Source organism: Syzygium oleosum, unplaced genomic scaffold, assembly GCF_021117445.2.
Source record: "Syzygium oleosum isolate NSW1041296 unplaced genomic scaffold, Sole_v2.1 Sole_v2.19, whole genome shotgun sequence".
Taxonomy (NCBI): Eukaryota; Viridiplantae; Streptophyta; class Magnoliopsida; order Myrtales; family Myrtaceae; genus Syzygium; species Syzygium oleosum.
This window is the reverse complement of record NW_026607503.1, coordinates 4,545,601-4,567,234: the sequence shown is the minus strand read 5'-3', so window position 1 is coordinate 4,567,234 and position 21,634 is coordinate 4,545,601. Positions and strand designations below refer to the sequence as shown.

Sequence of the window (21,634 nt, the reverse complement as noted above, 5' to 3'; positions counted from 1 at the left end):
GTTAAATCAATGTTAAATATTATTGGTCATGGTTCATGTTTGAATTGTGGGGATGGCAAGTGCTTTTTGGTGCACTCAAGGGATCCTAGAGTTGGATGAAAGCTAGTTTTTTGGATGAAAGTTGGCAATCTATCTTTAGGGTCTAAATGAACAGAGTGGTTGTTCTTTGACCCATATGTAGCTGAGAGCTGGCTTACTTAGATTTATGCCAGATGAAACATATTTATTTTTTGGTGCCATCTTTTGAACCCTTCCACCTGGGAAGTGGAGAAAACTTGGTTCATGTAAAAGGTAAAACACATTTAGCATCACCGATCATGAACTGCATCTTTACAATCACCGACTAGGAAATATCTGTGTCAGAGATCCACCTACTAGCCATGCTATAGCTTCCTCTTCTTGTTAACTCTTTTGACCCTTCTCTTGATATGAAATTACTCACGACAAGGAAGTTTTGATGTATCGGAAGAGTCTTTTAGTTTTGTATGGCTTTGTTTGGAGCAGTTGAGCTCCTGTAATTTATGTTCATGAAGTTAAGGTTCAAAGCATGAACATCTCGCTAGGTGGGGACTTTCAGGGTGTTGAAAGACAAAATACTAAATCGAATGCTTGGTTAGGTTAATGTCATCCCAAACTAATTTATTTATAAAGCCAAGAGGCCAAAATTACAATATCACACTTATTGTCACCATACATAAATTAATAAAGAAAATAGACAAATATGCCCTCATTGGGCAAATACTCTCAACACTCTCCCTCAAGTTGGAGCATAGTTATCGCACATGCCCAACTTGACTATAATGTGAAAGGATTACTCCCTAATCCTTTTGTGAACAAATTAGCCAGTTGATCAATGGACTGAACAAAGGGTATACAAGTTAAATCACTCTCCAACTTCTCATTGATAAAGTGCCTATCAATTTACACATATTTTGTATGGTCAAGCTGTGCAGAATTGTGAGCAATACTAATGACGATCTTGTTATCACAATATAGCATCGTAGTAACAAGATCATATACACCAAAATCTTCAATTAATCATTTTAAGCTGTAATAGCTCACAACCTCCCTATGTCATTGCACGAAATTATGCTTCAACACTAGACCGAGTAACCATATTCTACTTTTTGCTGTGCCAAGTCACAAGATTCCCTCCCAAGAAAGTACAATACCTAGAAATAGACTTCTGGTCAGGAGATCCAGCCCATTCAGCATTTGTATAGGCTTCAACTTTCAAGTCATCATGAAGAGACAACATAATTCCTTTCCCAGGAGCAGAATTCAAATACCAAAGGATTCAAAGAACAGCATCCATATGAGTAGAGTATGAATTATGCATAAACTAACTTACCAGACTCACAATAAAATCAATATTAGGTCGGGTATAGGACAAATAAATCAACTTACCCACTAAACAGTGATAACGATCCTTATTCACTACATCACCATCATAATAGTATTGGCCTAAATAAGTATATCAGAGGGATGGCATCCCAATAACTCAACTTCTATCAAAACATCAATGACATACTTCTTTGGGAATAGAAAGATACCTTTTAAAGATATGACAACTTCAATTCCAAGAAAGTACTGGAGCTTTCCAAAATCCTTTATCTCGAACTTTTGTCTAAGAAACTTCTTCAACCGGCTAATATCATCACTATCATTTCTTATGACAACAATGTCATGTACATAATCAATGAGAATAATGACTTTAGCACCTGATCTCTTCACAAACAAAGTATTATCAACATTACTCTATTTATACCCATGGAGATTATAATTTTCTGAAACCTACCAAATCAGGCTCGAGGTGACTGCTTCAAACCATGAAGTGCACGTTTCAACTTACACACTTTACCTTGAATTCATCACAAGAAAAACTTGGAGGAATGTCCATATACACCTCCTCTTCTAACTCTCCATGATGAGAGGCATTATTTGCATCTAATTGCTAAAGATTCCATCCCGGTTAACAACACACGAAAGTAGCTCTCGAACAATATCCAATTAGACAACTGGAGCAAAGGTTTCTTGATAGTAAATTCCATAAATTTGAATAAATCCCTTGGCCACCAATCATGCCTTATATTTGTCCACAGTATCATCCATTTTCTGTTTGACTACAAATATCCACTTGCATCTTACTAGTTGTTTGCCAGGAGGAAGAACAACAAGATGCCACATGCCATTTCTTTTCAAAGCATGCATCTCCCCTACCATTACTGCATTCTACGTTTCATTAAAAACTTCATGCCAATTCTATAGAATAGAGATAGATGATGGAGAAGATATAAAAGTATGATAAGAGCAAGACAAAGAGTCATACGAGACAACATGGGATATAGGGTGTTGAGTACAAGTTTTAGTACCCTTTCGAAAGGAGAAATCTCACCAGAAGTAGCAGTAGAATCCAGATCCGGATATATAATGATTGAACATGCAATGTCTTAGTGGTCTCAACCTACATATTGATAGTGGAACCCCTACAATGATATGTTTTCAATGTTTCACTACTATCAATCTACCTTTGAAAGATATCAATATTTTGCCTAACAAGTGTGGTCTTCTCCTGAAGTGGTTACTCTGTTATCTCCCCTTGAGGTATTGTACTATCCTCTTCTTGCGTTGCATTATTCTCTTCTTGGGAAAGAGGAGAACCATGAGAGTCTATCGGAGGAGGAGAGTGAATAATATCCTTAGGATCATCTAGAATGGGAAACACCTCCACACTACAACACTCCCCCCGAAGTGGTGGAGCATAATAATGGGAATTAGACTCGTGAAAAATCACATCCATAGATACAATAATGTTCCTAGAAAAAGGATGATAACACTTATACCCTTTTGAGTAGCTGAATACCCAAGAAAAATGTAGCGGAGACCATGGGGTTCCAACTTGCTCTTAGAGATGATGTTACAAGCATAAGAAACATAACCAAAAAGTTTTGCAGGAAGAATAAAAGTCAACGATCCTTGTAAAACATCAATAGGTGTACGGGAATCAAGAATTCTAGTAGGCATTCAATTAGTTAAATAGACAGTGATTAAGATAGCATCACTTAAATACTGAACTGGGACATGACGGGCAGACATAAGAGACCTAGCGACTTCTAACAAATGTCAGTTCTTTCTTTTGGCAACACCATTTTGTGTTGGGATATCAACACAATTAGTTTGATAATTAATGCCATGATTAGAGAGATATTGTTGAAATTGACCATCAGTGTACTTAGTGCCATTGTCACCATGAAGAATTTTCACAGTGGCGTTGAACAGAGCTGGAATCATTTTGTGAAAGATTTGAAAACAGTGAAAAACGTTACTCTTATGTTTCAATAAAAAGAAACCAAGTTGTACGAGAAAAACAATTAATAAAAATGACAAACCATCTAAGACCGGAAATAGAAGTACACCGGAAAGGACCTTACAAGCTGAAATGAGACTAGGAAAAGATTTTTCTAAAGTTCTTAAAGGGGGATGATCTAATCTGCAGTGTCACTAATAGAGATATGTCAATGCCGAATTAACTTGATGATGCATAGAAGACAAAGTAGAAGTAAAACTCACACTACCCTTGAGCATATAAAGACCAACAGCCAATCTACCATGTCTAATCTCCTTCTTCGTTACCAAATCCTGGAAAACACAATTTGAAGGAAACAAAAAATTACTTTACAATTAAGTTTTGAGTCAAACTACTAATAGAAACAAGATTAGTAGAGAATGACATAATATGTAAAACAAAAGACAAGAAAGAATGAAGGAACAATTGATAGATACTATTCCAATAATGGAAGAGACGGTTCCATTAGCTACACAAACTTTGTCTCTACTAGAAGTAGGGGTGTATTGATGAAAGACTAGAAAAACCTGTCATGTGATCTGGAACTTATGTATCAATGATCTATGGGCTAGAAACAACATATGTATTAAACCCCCCAAAGAAGATACCTAGAGTAGCTAGGTTTGAAGCAAAGGGGAAGACAAGGAGGCAACAGGAGCAAAAGCATTCAATAGACGTTGAAATGCCCAAAGTTCTTCCTTGAATAAATCGATATCATTATTAGGTACAGCAGGAACAGTTTTAGTATGTTTTGCCTATTTTTTGCCTTTCTTTGTGCCTTTTTTGGGGGGAAGAACAGTATTGGTGCCAAAACTTATGTACGGAGGCCACTTTGGTGCCAAAATTTTCATTTGGATCACTTAAGTGCCAAAAGTTTACGCCGGTGATCACTTAAGTGCCAAATCGGAGAAAAAATGATCACTTAAGTGCCAACGGCGAGAAATTCCGACCAAATTTAATACGTGACTTTTATATTTAAATTTTAATGACACATGGCATTTCCATGTGTATAATTCAATTTTTTAAATATTCTTTTTCTGATTTTTTTCTTTCTTTTCTTTTTTCTTTTTTCTTTTCTTTCTTTTCTTTTTTCATTTCTGTCTTCTTCTTCTTCTACCATGGCCGGTGGCCGGAGGCCAGCCACCGGCCATGGCCGGCCTCGCCGGGCGTCGCTTCCTCCGGGCGAGGCCCGGCGAGGCAGCCGTGGCCTCGGCGAGGGCCGGCCTCGCTAGATCTGGCGAGGCGAGCCCCGGCGGGGCTCGCCCGCCCGTGCGAGGTCGAGGTCGCCCGGGAGGGCGAGCCCCGGCTAGGGCTCGTCTCGCCGAGATCCGACGAGGCCGGCCCTCGTCGAGGCCACGATCGCCCCGCCGGGCCTCGCCCGGAGGAAGGCGACGCCCGGCGAGGCAGCCGTGGCCTCGGCGAGGGCCGGCCTCGCCGAACCGGGCGAGGCGAGCCCTCGCCGGGCCGGCCCTACCCAGCGACCTCGACCTCGCCCGGGCAGTGGCGAGCCCCGGCGAGGGCTCGCCTTGCCAGATCCAGCGAGGCCGGCCCTCGCCGAGGCCACGGCGGCCTCGCCGGGCCTCTCCCGGAGGAAGGCGACGCTCGGCGAGGCCAGCCATGGCCGGACGCCGGCCATCGGAAATAAGAAGAAAGAAAAGATAAAAAAAAGAAAAGAAAGGAAAAAAGAAAGAAAAGGAAAAAAAATGCCACATCAGCCTCCGGCGAGCCACATCAGCTTGAGAAATTAATAAAAAAATGCCACGTCGGATTTCCGGCGAAGTGGCACTTAAATGATCGTTTTTCACAACTTTTAGCACTTAAGTGATTCGATTGAAACTTTTGGCACCAAAGTGGCCTCCGTACACAAGTTTTGGCACCAATGCTGTTCTTCCCCCGCCTTTTTTGCCTCAAAATCTGTAGGTCTTCCATGTAACTTCCAGCAAGTAACCTTAGTATGGTACAACCTAAGACAATATTCACACTTCACAACCTCCTTAAAGGTATCATCAAATTGAGAGGACAAACCATATTTGGCAATAGTGTCAACACTAGTTAGTTGAGCAGATTGATCAATGGTGGAGGGATGGAGCATTGCTATCCTACAGCTTTCTTTAGAGTGAACTAGATTGTTTTAAAATAGGGAATGGAGACTGACTAAGGGCTTGAACACATAGTTGATCATATTCAGCATTTAATCTTGCCAACAAATCGAAAACTTTGATCTTGCCCACATGGTTCCTGTAGGCAGCAATGTCTGCAACATTGATTGGGTGATAATCAACATAATGATCTAGCTCTTGTCACAAACTCCAAAACTCAGCATAATATTGAGATATACTCATTTCCTTCTGAGTGATGTCATGAACCATGTTTTGAAGTTCATATATATGTGCATTATTACCGAGTTGACCATCAGTATCCCTAGTAGCTGACCAAATATGTGTCGCAGTATCAAGAAGCAAATATCCTTTTGCAATATGTGGTTGCATCGAGTTAAGCGAAAAAGACATTACGAAAGAGTCATTCGAGATCCACTTGTCCTCAGTAGTACATGAAGCTGTCCTCCAAAAGATCGGCCAAATTAGATCAAGGGAAGGCAAAAATCAATTTTTGCTAGGTTTTAAAAACCTAAAAAAAAAATTGATAATTCTGATTTTTCCCAAAGATTCTGAAAAAAAATTATGGTCGTCCACAAATTGTGGTACTTTGGTCTTCATATACGAGAGAATTGTAAACTAGTGGCAAGACAGAAACAATCTCTAACAAGAAGATCCAAAAAATTGCAAAGGAGATTGAACCGCCTATCACAGACTACAAAGAAGTTTTAGTATATCTCATTGAGGTGAGATTTAGGGCAGACTAGATTCAAAGAATCACTTTATTAGTGATGCCCTACACCGTGAAAGAAAGCAAAGGAGAAAGTGAGAAGGAATTACGGCGGGAGAGGGCAAAGACAAGAAGAGAGGGAGAAAAGAAAAGTTACATAGAGAAGAAATTGGGGTTAGACTTTCTAACGCTGGAGAAAGTGTAGAGAAGTATGAGATAACACAAGTGATAACTTTAATATATAGGTCGCTCGCCACTCATAGGTAATTAACCTAAGAGATAAGAGCAATACTCGTCATCCGTAGAAATCCACCTAAGGAAAAAGAGTAAACAAGAACTCCTTGTTCTTAAGCCAAAAGCTCAATTAGTTTTGAATCAAATAAGTCTTTTTTTCTGTTATTCATCATAGCATGCTTATATAGATGAGCATGGAACAACCCTCCAAGCATGAGTAATTATCAAGACTCTTTGGAAAGACAAAAGACTCATAGGAAAGACAAATAACATTTACTAGAAAACAACCATAAATAAATAAGGACTCTAGAAACTTGAACAACACTTACTAGACTTTGAAAATATGAGAATTAAGTTTAATCGGTTGTGGGTCTCCATGCATTACTAGTTCCAAAGACTGAATTAATGGCCTTCATGTTTTTTGAAGGAACCGAATAGCCTTCAACACGTCGTGATCAATGAGTTAACTTGGAATCAACAATCAACTTGCAAATCGACAACTTGTTAGTTGATCGATGAAATTGACAACTCGACGTCTTCAAGGAATGCTCCGGCATCACTTTCAGTTTAGCCCTTGCTTTGTTATCATGTTGAAAGACAAAAAAACTAAATTGAATATTTAGTTAGGTCAATGTGACCCAAAGCTATTTATTTATATAAAGTCAAAAGATCAAAATTACAATATCATCCTTATTGCCGCCATACTAAAAATAATAAAGGAAATAGACATATTGATCCCCATCGGCCAAAGACTCTCAAGTCTCAACACAGGGTCTAGTTTAGCTCCAGGATTATATTTCTGCCTACATAATTTATTTTTCTGAAATTTTTTTTGTCTCTAAATCGTTAAGCTTCACAGGAAGATTGATTTTTTTATCAAAGAGAATTAAAGAAGGGTGTGCTACTCTCACTGACCTCAGTGTTTCAGAAAGATAACAGGGTTTCATTATTGGGTGTCTGGAAGGTACACTAGCCTTATTGTATGGATAGCTATCTCCTTTTCAAGCTAAATCTTATTAGCTGTGATTATTTCAGGATTGAACTGAAAATGGTTAATACCACGAAAAATTCCAAACTGATACATCTGTGACAATTTTATCGCAAACTAATATTTTGGTCACAAAAAACTCCAAATTGGTACGCTTGTGACAAATTTACCCTCATTTTATTTCAGTTAAATTTTACTGTCAAATTATTTTGTTAAATGACATACGACAGTTAACTGATGTACCGGTTTTATGTTTTACCCTCCATTTATCACAAGTGTATCTGTTTGTGATTTTTTGTGATATTAATTCAATTTAACGGAAATTAACGGAGGGTAAATTTGTCACAAATATACCAGTTTGGGATTTTTAGCGGTCAAAAAATTAGTTTGGGGTAAATTTGTTACATGTGTATCAGTTTGAAGTTTTTCATGATATTAACCTGATTGAAAATAGTCTCTTTGTTTGGAGTATTTATGATCTGGGTTTGTCGGATGTTAGGGTTGCGTGAATCTGATGTTGTGTCAATCACTGCAGTGGTAGATTTTAATTTTTTTTTTCACCTTAGCTCTTATTTTAGTGAGTGCTACTTAACCTCATGTTCTTATTGTAATGACTAAATTCATTTACCTGTACGGCATTTTCAGGATAATATTTTGAATATACCGAACAAAGTGACATTCTTTGTGATAGTTGCTGTTATATGTCTGAACTGATAGTCCTTTGTCTTCGGGAAATAGTGTGAAAATGGGCACATGGCTTGCTCCTCCTGCTGTGAAATGATAAACAACAGATGCCCGTCCTGCTCTATGCCTATTGGCTACGACAGATGCCGCCCCATCGAGAAGGTCCTGGAGTCTGTCAGGATGGCATGTCAAAATGCAAAGTTCGGCTGCAATCAGAAGTTTGCTTACCACGTGAGAAACGACCACGAGAAGACATGTCAGTTCGCTCCGTGTTCGTGTCCCTTTTCGAGTTGCAGCTATGTTGGCTCGTTTAGGAAGTTAGTGAAGCACTTGAGGTCCAAGCATGGGGCTTCTCCGACGTACTTTCGTTTCAACTCCAACACCTCTCTCTTGATAAACGTCAAGACGGAGGTCCGTCTGCTTAAAGAAGAGAGAGAAGATGTTCTCTTTGTCTTGAAAAACGAAACTATAGACCTGGGCAGCAAGATTAAGGTCAGTTGCATTGGCCCCTTGCCAAAGGCGGATTATTCGTATGACATAGAAGCGAATTACCGGGAAAGCTCTCTCAAGCTTCACACTTGCACCAAGAGCGTTCCAGAATTTGAATCTGATCCGAATCAGGAGCCTTGCCTTTTGGTGCCAAGAAGGTTCTTTGACGACATCTTGGGCCTCAAGCTTGAAGTGTGTATTTGGCGTCGCCGAGCAAGAGATTAATGCCAGACATTTTCTTTCTTGTTCTTTTCATTTTTTTTCTGCCAAAACTACCGTTGATTTGTCGGAAGGAACTTTCATCGTAAACAATCAACTGAATTATTGTTATTTTGCTTTAAATCCTTCACCCACAAGACATTGTTTGATGAACAGATGAACAGTATTGAGATGAATGATCAGCTGAATTAGGTCGGCTGTTTGGTGTAATCCGCAAGAGAGATTTATGGGTGTCTAAACAACTCCTGCGACCAAGTATTCTCAAGTGCACCACCCTCTGACATTTGGTGATTGATATGAATTGGCAAATGAGAGAAATGACATTGCAGCCATATTCTTGGCAGGAACAAAAGTGTCAAAGTCGGATCTCGTGTTTTTTTTTTTTTTTGTGGGTCTAGAAACTCTAAGTTATATTATTTAGAACTCAAGAAACAAAGCCCATAGCAGGGGCATCTAAACAAAACTCTATTCGTGTGTTGGGCTTTGATAACCCAATCCATAACTCTATTTTGCTCCCTATTACAAAACTCGATTTTAATATCTGAAAAGCAAGACAACAAATCAGAAGCTTTGGTGATTAGTGTTCGTTCTTCCCACCCTTGCTGATCAGCTGACTTCAAAGAGGACATTAAACTCAAGCAATCAGATTTGAGTTCCAGCTTAAGACTTCTACGAGGAGAGAGAAAGCGCAATGCGTGGACAAGTGCTAGGGTTTCCGCCTGATTCGCTAATGCAGCCCTCACTGATCTAGCAAATTCATCAACCAGAGACCTGGCGGTATTGTGCACAATGCAAGCTACAGCGCCTTCATTTGACCTGGCGGATCTCATGTTACTGGGGTGTTCTGCGATTGAACTTGTTAAGGCAATGCTCGACATTTCTAATGAACGGTTCATAATATGATGGCACAGGTTTGGAGTTTGTTTCACTTTTGTCACTTTGTTTTGTTTCTTTTCCATTTATCCCCCCCTTAATTAGACACAATGCCTCAATTAATTTTACATAAATAATCATATTCACCATGCACCAATTTTATCTACTTAATTAGACAAAAGGTGTACTACTTTTACTTTTTTATTAAGAGTACCAAAATTGACTCTGGCTTTCCACCTCTTTCGAACATGAGAAAGAATTAACCCCAAAAATAAATAAATAAATAAACAAATAACAACAACAACAATAATAGTAACTATTTAGTTACGTCAAATGCCACGTTAACTTGTTTAGATGAAAATTTAGCGATGGGTATTATTATTTCGCGGGAAAAAACCACCAAAAACCCCAAACTTTCCCACTTGTGACACATTTACCCCGAACTTTTTTTTGTGACACCAAAAATCCCAAACTTTGTTATTTGTGACACATTTACCCCGATATACATTGTCCATGGTCATTTTCGTCTTTTTAGCTTTTTCTTTTTCTTTTTACTTTTTTTTTCTTTCCGGCGAGGGCCCCTAGCCGGATCCGGCGAGGGGGGCCCTCGCCGGCGTCGGGCGAGGCTCACCCTCGCTCGCCCAGGCAAGGGCGAGCCCCGCCCGACGCCGGTGAGGCTCGCCCGACGCCAACGAGGCTCGCCCTCGCCAGGCGAGCCTCGCCCGGCTCGGGCGAGGAGGGCGAGGCTCGCCCGATGCCGGCGAGGCTTGCCCTTGCACTGGGCGAGCCTCGCCCGGCTCGGGCGAGGAGGGCGAGGCTCGCTCGACACCGGCGAGGCTCGCCCGACGCCGGCGAGGCTCGCCCTCGCTCGCCCGGCGAGGGAGAGCCTCGCCGGCGTCGGGCGAGCCTCCCTCCTCCTCGCCCAGCCGGGCGAGGCTCGCCCGGCGCCGGCGAGCCTCGCCCTCGCTCGCCCAGGCGAGGCGAGGCTCGCCGGCGTCGGGCGAGCCTCGCCTCCTCGCCCGAGCCAGGGCGAGGCTCGCCCGGCACGCCGGCGAGGCTCGCCTCGCTCGCCCGGCGAGGCGAGCCTCGGGGCTCGCCGGGGCGAGCGAGGGCGAGCCTCGCCCGACGCCGGCGAGGGTGGCCCTCGCCGGAAAGAAAAAAAAAAGTAAAAAGAAAAAGAAAAAGCCAAAAAGACGAAAATGACATGGACAATGTATATCGGGGTAAATGTGTCACAAATAACAAAGTTTGGGATTTTTGGTGTCACAAAAAAAAGTTCGGGGTAAATGTGTCACAAGTGGGAAAGTTTGGGGTTTTTGGTGGTTTTTTCCCTTATTTCGCAAGTAAAAGTTCTTGTATTTTGCGGGGTCATTTGAAAAGTGACAATATTTTTGTTCAGTGACATAAGTTGATGCATTTTTTCTGAGATTTGGCCAATATTTAAGGGAAAAGTTCGGACATTCTTTTCATTTTCGGTTTCCGAGAATACCCAGTGTGCAAAATTGGACTCGGTCACGGAATCAGAAGAAGAAACAAAGAAAAAGGAAAGAGGGCAATCTTGATATTTTTAACATTTTTTATGTTTATTTATTAATTATTCGCATTTTAAATTTGTCTTTTTCAATTGGCATCACCATTTCTAAACTCAACAAACTATAGATTTGTCAAATCTCTGAGATCTCACACGATCAAATCCAATCCGAAGAGGGATATTTGAATATCTCTATTAACAAGGAAGGTTTAAATTAATCCATATTAGAGTGATATATTGCAACCAGACTTGGCGATGCAATGTCCATATTAGAGTGATCAGCGAAGAGATTCACGAGAAGGAAAAAAGCATCAAATACGAATTTAACACTGATTAAAATGGACAGCTGATTATCTTAAAAGTTTAAGCTTTTAAGTTGAAAAATTATGAAATTCTCAGATGATTTTTGTTTCTCTCTATGGTGGATCTCACTCAAGAATGGTGGATTGGAAGAAATGTAATCACTTTCACAAGGTGTCATAAGCTGTCCTGGAAATGAATAGAATGATGCAAAACAAAGACAATTTATAAACCTATAATTACCTCTTAAATTAAGAAGAATGAACTCCATTTTATTGATTAGATTAGGGAGAAAGAACTTCATTTATTGAAGAGTTTAGGCTAAAAAAAGGATCTTGCCCGGTTCAACCTGCTTCGAAGCAAAAATAATTCAGAAAAGATATTGACAAAGCTACTAATGGAAAATGGAAATATCTAGCCAAGAAATGAAACGAAAACTAGACTCTAGATAACTAGCAAATGCTTAGCTTTTTTCTAGCAATTGCTTGAACCAGTAGGCCGACATCTTCGGGTGTCTAGAGAGGTCATTGAAGTCCATGTAGACGATGCCGAACCGAGCGGTATAGCCCAACAGCCACTCAAAGTTGTCGAGTAGCGACCAAGCGAAGTAGCCATTTACATTCGCTCCATTATCGATGGCCGCCTTCAATTCCTGCAGATAGCTCCTGTAGTAGTTTATCCTCGTACTGTCATGCAATCCCTCCGTATAAGTGACATTACCTGGGTCGTCCATACCTAAGTACAAGCAAAGTCATGAGATGCCTAAACAAAAAAATACCCTAGATATGATTAGTAGTAATAGGATTTCAATACCATTTTCGGAGAGATACATATATGGGTTTCCATAGTTCTCTTTTACGTATGTAACGGCCTTGTTGATACCCCATGGCACTATATAAAGCCAACCTGAATTTGCCTGCATATGTTTGACATTCCAAGTAAAATTAAACCAACCAACATATACACAAATCAAGCAATTTACAGAATGGAGAGATGGAAATGAGAACGGACTTGGAAGCATAGTTTTTCTTTTTATGAGTATGTCAAAGAATGTCTACAGCTTGAATGACAGAAATACTAAGAGGTTTGGCTCAAAATGCAGTTCTCAGCTATTCTTATAGGAATTCAGAAGATTTACCCTCGGCCCGATCGGAACTCCGTCCTTTTCAACTGCAAATCAATCAAAAGAAAAATCATTTATGTGAATTAATGACGGGCTTTTTTAGTTTAAAAGCTAGGTCTTACAAGCAAATCCAACATTCCAATCTGCCTGATAGCCTGGTGGAGAGGTTTCAGTCCAGTTTGGGTTAAACATGTAGTAAGATGTATAGTGGTTAACGCCTATGAAATCAAAACCGCCTTTCACAATCTTGACCTCTCTTTTAGTAAACTTCGGAAGCCTATCATGAACTATCTCCTGCATCGTTTTCGGATATTCTCCGTAGACTAAAGGGTGTAGAAACCTGTCAAATGAAATCCACATTAGAGGAGGGACACAATTATCATTTCCTCCATGTTAAGTGTATTTTCTTACCAGCCAATATGGAAATCTCTTGCTCTTTGAGCAGCATAATTGTCCTCCAGTGAACTTGTCAAAGGTTCGTACCAGACGAAATCCAACAAAATTCCGATTCTTCCCTGTTGCTCCGCCTAAGAGTAGATGGAAGAGTACAGGATATCAACTTTATTCAAAAGAAAATTAAAAAAGAATTGATATTGATTCTTACTTGGTATCTTTTGCGATATCTTTTGACTGCTGCAGCATGAGACAGTATCATATGATGTGCTGCAATATACGGCTCAGTGGCCGAATTGCCTGCTGTACAGTTCCCATACGGCTGGGAGCACCTACAAGGTGGATTCAAGCCGCTATCGAACCCGAGCGCTGCAATGACCCTTGGTTCATTAAAGGTCATCCAATTTTTCACTCTGTCACCAAATATCTTGAAACAAAACTCAGCATAATCAGCAAAATCCTTCCTGCAAGCGTGGAAAACAAGGCAATTAAGCCAATAGTATCTTATAAATCAATTTTAAACCAATACATACTTTATCTTTCATCACTTGACGAATTTGGAACTTGCCCTAGAAAATATGAATTATCAAATGTTAAACTCATCACGCAATCTTATAATTAAATTTTTTGGGTTGTGAATAACCAACATAATTAATAAGTTAAAATTCATCCTCTTTAAACTATAAGAAGAAGCACAAGACAAGGCCCTCATACTTATTTCTTGTTGGACATTTTATTTAATTTCCATTCAAAAAGTGCTAAATAAGATTCAGTCACCAGTTTGGTAGTGATTCAAATGTTGATGTCAGCTTAATTTGGACTTAGTTATATGCTCATTCATGACAAAATTACGGATTACAGTAATTATAGTTACTTTTTTAAATTTAAAATCTCTTGTTTAACCATTGTTAATCGAATTATTTTTATTAAAATATATAATTGGTGAAATTTGATACTTGCCTCAATGGAAAAGCACATCAAAGGAATCTATAGTGCAAATTAAGTAATTCTGAGTAATACTTCTAAATGTCACGCACAATCTGACTAAAACAAAGTCATACACAAAAGCTGATAAATCCAAACAATTGTGATACAAAACTTACACAACATTGATGCTAAGCAACCCCTTATATCTTTGCTGAAGTGCTAGAGGCAGATCATAGTGATATAGATTTGCATAAGGAGTTATTCCTACAATAATAAAATGTAAAATTTTTAATTCAATAAGTAAAAACTAAAAAGATATTTATTTGTTTAAATTATAAGACTAGATAATCCACCTTTTGCTATCAAGGCATCGATTAACCTGTTATAATATCTCACTCCTCTCCAATTTACATACCCTGTGCCATCTACATGACAAAATCAAATAAGTGAGCATATGGTCGCAATAGATAATATTCACTACAAGGTAAAATGATTAATTACTCGGAAATATCCTTGACCATGAGATTGAAAATCGATATGCATCGAAGTTCAACTTCTGCATCAAATCAATATCATCCTGCATTGATAAGAAGAGACAACATTCCATAAATTCTTATAGACAAAATTTCATCAAATTGCAATTGAATGATTTTAAAGCGATTGCATTATAACTAGAATCATAAGAGAAAACGGCCAATCTTCTGTGATCCCAAGAAAGAATACCTCGTATTTATGATACTGATCAACCGCCATCTCTCCAGAATCCATTCCAGCAATATGCCCTGTCCAACGAATGAATAAATGGATAAACAAATAAAAAATAATAATTAGGCTCAGTTTCATAGAAAATGAATGAATTGGAAAAAATTTTCTTAAAATTGATCGTTTGCATCACTTAAAACAATTATTTTCATTATGGACAACAATTTATAGTCAAACATTTTCGTAAACGATGAAAAGTTCATTTTTGCAAACATACAAGTAATCATTTTTAGAAAAATTCACAAAACAAATAGACCCTATAATAAGACAACACACCTGGAACTTGAACGAAGGCATCCCAAATGCTAGGACCTCTGCCATCTCCACTGGCCATTCCTTCAACCTGATAAGCAGATGTGGCCGTACCAAATACGAACCCTTTGGGAAAGCTCGCTCTGCTGAGACCTCCCATGTCAAACTGCACTTCCGAAGAATAAAGTGCTTCTACATTGCCACTGCGCATGCACAAAACAACAAGGAGGAAGAGAACTTCCACCAGCAACATAAACGAGCCTCTCATGACTATTGGAGATATTGGATGCTTTCACATACGTAGCAAGGAAAAGGATAACTCCATATATAGAGAAGGGAGACTAGCTGTTTTGGAAAACATTTATTCTTATCCAAAAAAATAAAAGATTTAACCCTGTCCGGAAAAATTGAAAAAATCTATAAGATTGAGTGAATCTCTCTTGTAACTGATCTAGATATTTTCATTTTTTTTAGAGTAACTAATCCTTTCTGTAAAAAGGAGAGAAGTATATTTATTATCACGTTCGATTAAAAGTCAGAAGAGGGTGTTGAAAAGAAAAATTGAAAATTTGCAATTGGATTCGGGATTAGAATCAAACAATATGAAGAATATCGATTGCGAAATTAATGTTCTGAAACTCGTAAAATTTAGTGATCTAATCAAAGTCATTTCATTTCAAATGGCAAACTCGTATGGAAATATTCTATAGTAAGAAATTAAATGTGATTCTTAGATTAATTTGTAACAATAAATTCATTCCATCGGTGATGTATCTAATATTGACTTCTAAAGAAGATACAATTTAATCAAAAAAATTGAAAGATGACTATCTTATCCTAACCATTATCATCTATTCTATATTTATACTTTGATCTATCAATATCTATCTATATATAATAAGAAATTTGAGTTATATAACCTTCCTTGATTGCACCACTTGTTGAAATCTTATCTATTATCATCCTTAATAGGAAAGGACAGGATTGATCCCTATGCATGTCAACAGCTCGTTAGGACGTTAAAAAAGAAAAACCTTTATTAGGACACTTTTTCTAAATTAGTGTAACTTAAACGATTACCTAAAGTTGTCTTATTAATTTGTTTATTTGGATATTGACTCGGCACCAGAGACAACAAATAAGGTAGATTCGCTAATGAAAATTTATATGATTTTTTTCATTTATCATTTATGTTAGCGATAACATAATGTTTTTTCAGTTAGTTATTCATAGAGCCATCCAAATTATGTACCGTCGTATTTGAATTTTTCAAATTCTCTGTTTGCCTATGAATTGTATTTTTGCACTAAACATACATGATTTATCCCAAAATAAATTACATTTTTCAGTTATTCGAAAACATTGATATATTTTGGGTGCTCTTTCAGCTATGTCAACAAGATTGACCAAAACTTATGCGTTTGCTCTTCTACTGGTACTATAAGCATATACAATTTTTAAGGAATGCTCAAAAGCATGTCAAACAAAAAGTTAAAGTACATATGTGTTAAAATAGGTGTAAAGTTGTCAGGAAGAAACATCAACCATACTTTAAAATTTAGTTGATTAGTGAATAACTTGCTTTTTTGAACTTTAGATGTAGAACCTAGTACGATTGGCCACCACTTCATTTGCTATAGTAATTTAGAATTTTTCATATTACTAAGGCTCTAATTGTTTCACGAAAAATGAATAATTTGGAAAATATTTTCCTAAAAACGATAACTTATATCGCTTGAAATAATTAGTCAATAGAAAATATTTTGATTATCGAGAACAATTTATGTCTAATCATTCCGTGGATAATAAAAATATTTTTCACTCATTCATTTCTATAAGCAATACAAATGATTGTTTTTAGAAAAATATTTTTCAAAGCATTCATTGTTCGCGAAATAAACGGAGCTTAAAGTTTGGGCTTCTAAATAAATATAATGAAAAATGACTTAAAAGAGTCAACGAAACGTAAGTAGAATAGTAACTTAGTAATATGAGCATGAAACAATGTGAGTGTGATGATACCGTATAGAAACAATGGATTTTAGGACATGGCTGAAGAGTACATAATGCTGAAGATGTAATAGAACTAAAACTATTGTAGTAATAACTTCATGGATTTAGGTTAGGTGATGGGATTTAAAGATTAATAGGAGGAAGAGCAAGAAAATCAAGAAGGATGAAAATACTCGAACATAATTTTCCATAATTAATCGAATATAATTTAAGTGGGCAGAACTTAATTCATGCTAATCTAGCTTATAGAAAGAGCCTTTTGGACACTTGAATTTGCTTCAAATTGCCAAATCAATTTTTTTTTTCTTTTTTGCACGGCAATAACAAAAGAAAACGGGAAACAATTTTTGTTATTGAAAAAGTCCACACACTTTCCGAATAACTACTTAATTTGTTTTCGGGGCCAATTGTTTCCCCAGTGATGCGGAGGGGGTGTCAACTGAGTCAAAGTTGCCGGCTTCCTAGGGTATTTTTGAAACAACATCCTTTTGCCGAAAACTTCGAGAAATTAGCTGACTTCCCAGGATTTTTGGCATTTTCCCTAATTAATAGCCATGTGTAATTACCACCCGCCTGGGTGGCGCTGCTGGAGCGCGCACTCTTCCTCTCGCAAAAGATTGAGTGTTCGAATCCCGGGTGCCGCAGGGTGACTTAACCGGTGCACGTGTGTGGTGGCTAGCATGTGTCGCCCCCAGGGTTTACCTCCCGGCTGTCGGCCGTGCGGGGGTTCCCTGGATCATCAAAAAAAAAAAAAAAAATAGCCATGTGTAATTATATCAAATTTATATATTGGTAAAAAACAACTAGGTAATGATTTAACAAATGAAAACATTGCAATTAATTGGCCTCATTGAAGAGGAGGACTCAAGTTTACATGTGATGGCCAAATTGAATGGAATTGGCCCTGCTTTTCAATGCGCTTGTGATTTTGCAAGTTGTGTTCTTCATTGGCCTTATCGTCGTAATGTTCGATGTGTTAATGTTATTCGAAAGACGTAAGAATGAATAATTGACAAAAAGCTACTTCTGGCATGAATAGAATTAGCCTATATAAGCAATTGACATCAATTATTTAGTTTTTATATTGGTTAATTAATACGCCTAATTAGTAACCCATTTGTAATTAAGTTAAATTTAAATATTTGTAAAACGAAGAAGCTGTAATTTAATCGTTTTTTGTAATTACAATTAAGTGACCTCATTAATGAGAAGAGGCAAAGTTTATAGATAATAGATGTTTAGACTTAGCGCAAGAATATACGATGAGAAGTGAATGGTAAGAGATTGAGATTCATAAATTAAGTAGATGCGTTTTAATAACAAAAAGTACTATGTAGATGAGTGAAGTTTCATGTATAATGGATATTTATTCTTATTTCTAAAATTTATTAATCTATATACTTGTCCCCTCATCCCTATATTTTAAGGATTTTGCTAAAGATGCCTCGATTGTACTTGTTAAGAAGCCATTTAAAAGTAACTTTATAGTTTTCCATACTATTTTTCTCGTATTATGTGGAACCATTGCTTTAGAAATCGAAATATTGCTTAATTTATATGTCCTACAAATGCCCGAGGACAGTCATTAACATAACTCAAATTTTAATCAAAAATTGCAGATAGCATCTTTAAAAGAGAAAGTAAAGAACTGCTTAAAAGTAGAAGGATCTTTTTATTAATTGATTTGTAAATTAAATATTCATATTCTTGGAGTATGAAACTAAAAATAAACATGATAAAATTTAAAAGGAATATACAGTAAACGTGACCTTTTAATTTGTCTAGACAAGTCTTTAAATTTTTAATTTATCTAACTAAGCCCATGAACTTGCTGAAATTTTCTAATTAAATCTTAGTCGCCTCACAAATCTAGTCAATGGGCGGTCGAGCTGGACATTAAGGTCAGGCCTATTGCCCAAGCTTGCTAATCATCAAATTGGTACTTACAAACCCTTGGGGTCGGGTCAAGTTAGGGCAACCGGGTTTTCTCACTAAATGCCTTCGTCCGAGACCACTCGAAAAGTCTACAGGTCGTTGTGGCTCAGGTTGGCAGCCCGTGATACGGTCTAATCGGAGGTAATGTATTTGGTGGGTGGTTTCACATGGAATGTTAGTGCAGTTCGTGTAGAGAATTGCCCAAGATAGTCTCAAATGAGACCACCATTTTTATGGGTGCAATTGCAGTTTCTCTGTCCATGCTTCCTGATATGATGGTATCCATCCATTTATTTGATTATATATCTTATTCTTGACCGTTGAAAAGCGAAATGACCACGCTCCATAAGTCGATATTGCTTTTCTTTTTGAAAGTAGAAAGGACAATGGAGAAACGGTCAGTCCTGATAACAAAATAAACATGTGCAGATGCAACCACACCTTCACGAGGCAGTGGAGGTGCGAATCTGCGATTCACGCAAATCCGAAAATGTGTCATGCCTTTGGACTTGGTCAATCGCATTCACACCTTCCAAACCAAACTCACCAGCCTCGGTTCATATGTTGTGCACCAACACTCTCTGTCTCTGTCTTCCTCATAAAGGAATTACTCTGTCTCACTTTTTGGAGTTTCATCCGTCAATTGAAGCAAAAGGGTTCTTGTAGCAGATCCAAGACAGTATCACTTCTATGCTAAGAATGGCATCAATCAATGAACTTGGTCAACATCAAATGATAAAGGTTCTTCTTTCTAATCTTAGCCTCCCCTTTTTTGCTCTTCCCCTTTGGTGACCTGTAGTTTGTTATCTAATCCATGTTGCCTGACTCATTGAAAACGAATTTTCTCTGCTTTGCAGACACATTTGCTCAAAGTGCACATTAACTGTCTAGGATGCCGGCAGAAAGTGAAGAAACTCCTCCGGAAGATTGACGGTACTCATCTCGTCTAGATTTTGCCCAATAGGGTTTGCATGTTTTAGACTTCAGTTGATGAGAGTCTGTTTCTTCTTTTTTTTTCAGACTATCCATAAGTGAACTTATTAGGAGAGTCTCTTGCTTCCATGTTCTAAAGATTACTAAATTAGCTGACATGTTTTCTGCATTTCAAGTCAAGTATCAATTACAGTATGCAAGCGAGTGCTTAATGAATATCGAGTCAGCATTGTAAAATCATGAATATCGAGTCAGCATTGCAAAATCGATGCATCATAGAACTAAAGATGGTTTAATGGTGCCCGATCAAGTTCCCGTTCCGTAGTTAGTTCCTCTTGACATATTTCTTCAATATCTCGAGCGTTTGTTGGTGTCTTATCTGCTTAAATTGTTAATTTTATATGAGTCCAGGTGTTTACTCAGTACACATTGATCCAGAACAAGAGTTGGTAACTGTTTCCGGCACGGTGGACTCCGATGTTTTGATTAAGAAGTTGGCAGGTTCTGGTAAATACGCTGAGATTTTTCTTCCAGACTTCAAAGCAAATCCGAAACAAGAAGAAAATGGCTCAAAGACATACTCAGACAATGATATACAGATCCTACGTCCTGCGGATTCAATGCCCTCCACTTTCTTCGAAGGAGATAGGACCCTCGGAAACTATCTTAACACAAACATCGGAGAGAGGACCTTGATGGGCAGGAGGGTTGATGCTGTCCACTGGAAGGGAGACATGAATCCCGGCATCTATCCCCAAAGAAATGGCCTCGGTTATGCTGGCTTCGGAGGCCCTCAAATTGACCATCAGAATCTTCCCACCGTTCCCCATCTTCCACCGATGTCGATTTGGGCTCGCCCATACCAATTTTCAGCTCCTGAGATAATGCACGTCTATGACCCCAACAACCTAATGATGAAGGAGGGCCCGAGTGACTATAGTTCGTATCTCTCTTGGCTTTATGGGATGCAACCCTCATTTCACTTTACTCCATGATTGCGATGACCGCATGAATAGCGCAATGGCTCTCTAGTTTCTAGATTCTAAATAACAGAAGATCAATGATTATCGTACCAGTATTGGCCTTGAATTTTTGCACCATATTTATTTCTAGCAATCTGCTTAAGTTGTGTTGTAAGCAACAATTTTCCAAAGGCGAATAGGGAACTGAGATGACTAATTAAAGCCCGTATAAGTGGTGTCTGAAAGTTCACTCATTTATAAGGACTAGAACAGCAGGTTCAGCAAATTAAAACCCATTTCAGTGGTCATTTATCTATGTTTAGCACCTAGCAGTTCTTCTCTACTAAATCCATCATGGGCCAATTTTTGCGATTGTGTAGGAGAAGATTCTGAAGTCTCAGTCGCGCAAATTGCATTTTCTTATGTATCTTACCTTTATAGATGGCGCACGTTTTCAGAGTCATATTTCATCTTAGTGGAGTGATGGAGTTCAACAAGGTAGTTTTCGAAGCAGAAAAGGAGGAGACTTTAGCACAAATGTAGACCCTAGTGACTTAACGTATGCGAAATTGGTAATGGCTACTAGGGGTGAGCATGATTTCAAGGTAGAATCTGCAACCTATCTGGTTCTAAGTTTCCAGATATGCAGGGTAGGTTCCAGGTTTCAAAAATTGGGGAACTATTTCAACGGATAGGTTTTAGGTTCTAGATATGTGGAATCTAGAACCTCGAATCTTGAACCTAAAAACTGGAAAAAAAATTTGTGTTTTTCTTGATCTATGTTTTCGTACGATCCTGCGGTATTCCATAAGCCCGATGATGAGTATATAATCTGGAATTACTA

The 21,634-nt window shown here is 38.3% G+C and overlaps 3 protein-coding genes across 3 annotated transcripts; 2 read left to right on the top strand and 1 right to left on the bottom strand.

Annotated features, from left to right (window-relative positions):
• Positions 1 to 8,147: 8,147 nt before the first annotated feature.
• Positions 8,148 to 8,792, top strand: LOC115667307 (E3 ubiquitin-protein ligase SINA-like 10). Its single transcript, XM_030588902.2, has one exon. It carries the CDS (start codon positions 8,148 to 8,150, stop codon positions 8,790 to 8,792), a length of 645 nt encoding a protein of 214 aa, XP_030444762.2.
• A 2,949-nt stretch (positions 8,793 to 11,741) lies between these two features.
• LOC115673942 (beta-glucosidase 44-like) lies at positions 11,742 to 15,258 on the bottom strand. The gene is made up of 11 exons (XM_030596207.2): positions 14,972 to 15,258; positions 14,657 to 14,715; positions 14,435 to 14,510; positions 14,287 to 14,358; positions 14,110 to 14,197; positions 13,218 to 13,470; positions 13,025 to 13,140; positions 12,736 to 12,953; positions 12,629 to 12,660; positions 12,304 to 12,406; positions 11,742 to 12,225 (listed from the first exon to the last, which is right to left on the bottom strand). Exons 1-11 carry the CDS (start codon positions 15,213 to 15,215, stop codon positions 11,954 to 11,956), a joined length of 1,533 nt encoding a protein of 510 aa, XP_030452067.1. The 5' UTR covers positions 15,216 to 15,258; the 3' UTR covers positions 11,742 to 11,953.
• Positions 15,259 to 19,394: 4,136 nt separating this feature from the next.
• LOC130140509 (uncharacterized) lies at positions 19,395 to 21,106 on the top strand. Its single transcript, XM_056320062.1, has 3 exons — positions 19,395 to 19,636; positions 19,753 to 19,828; positions 20,240 to 21,106. The coding sequence occupies exons 1-3, from the start codon at positions 19,586 to 19,588 to the stop codon at positions 20,821 to 20,823; spliced, it is 711 nt and encodes a 236-aa protein (XP_056176037.1). The 5' UTR covers positions 19,395 to 19,585; the 3' UTR covers positions 20,824 to 21,106.
• Positions 21,107 to 21,634: the final 528 nt, after the last annotated feature.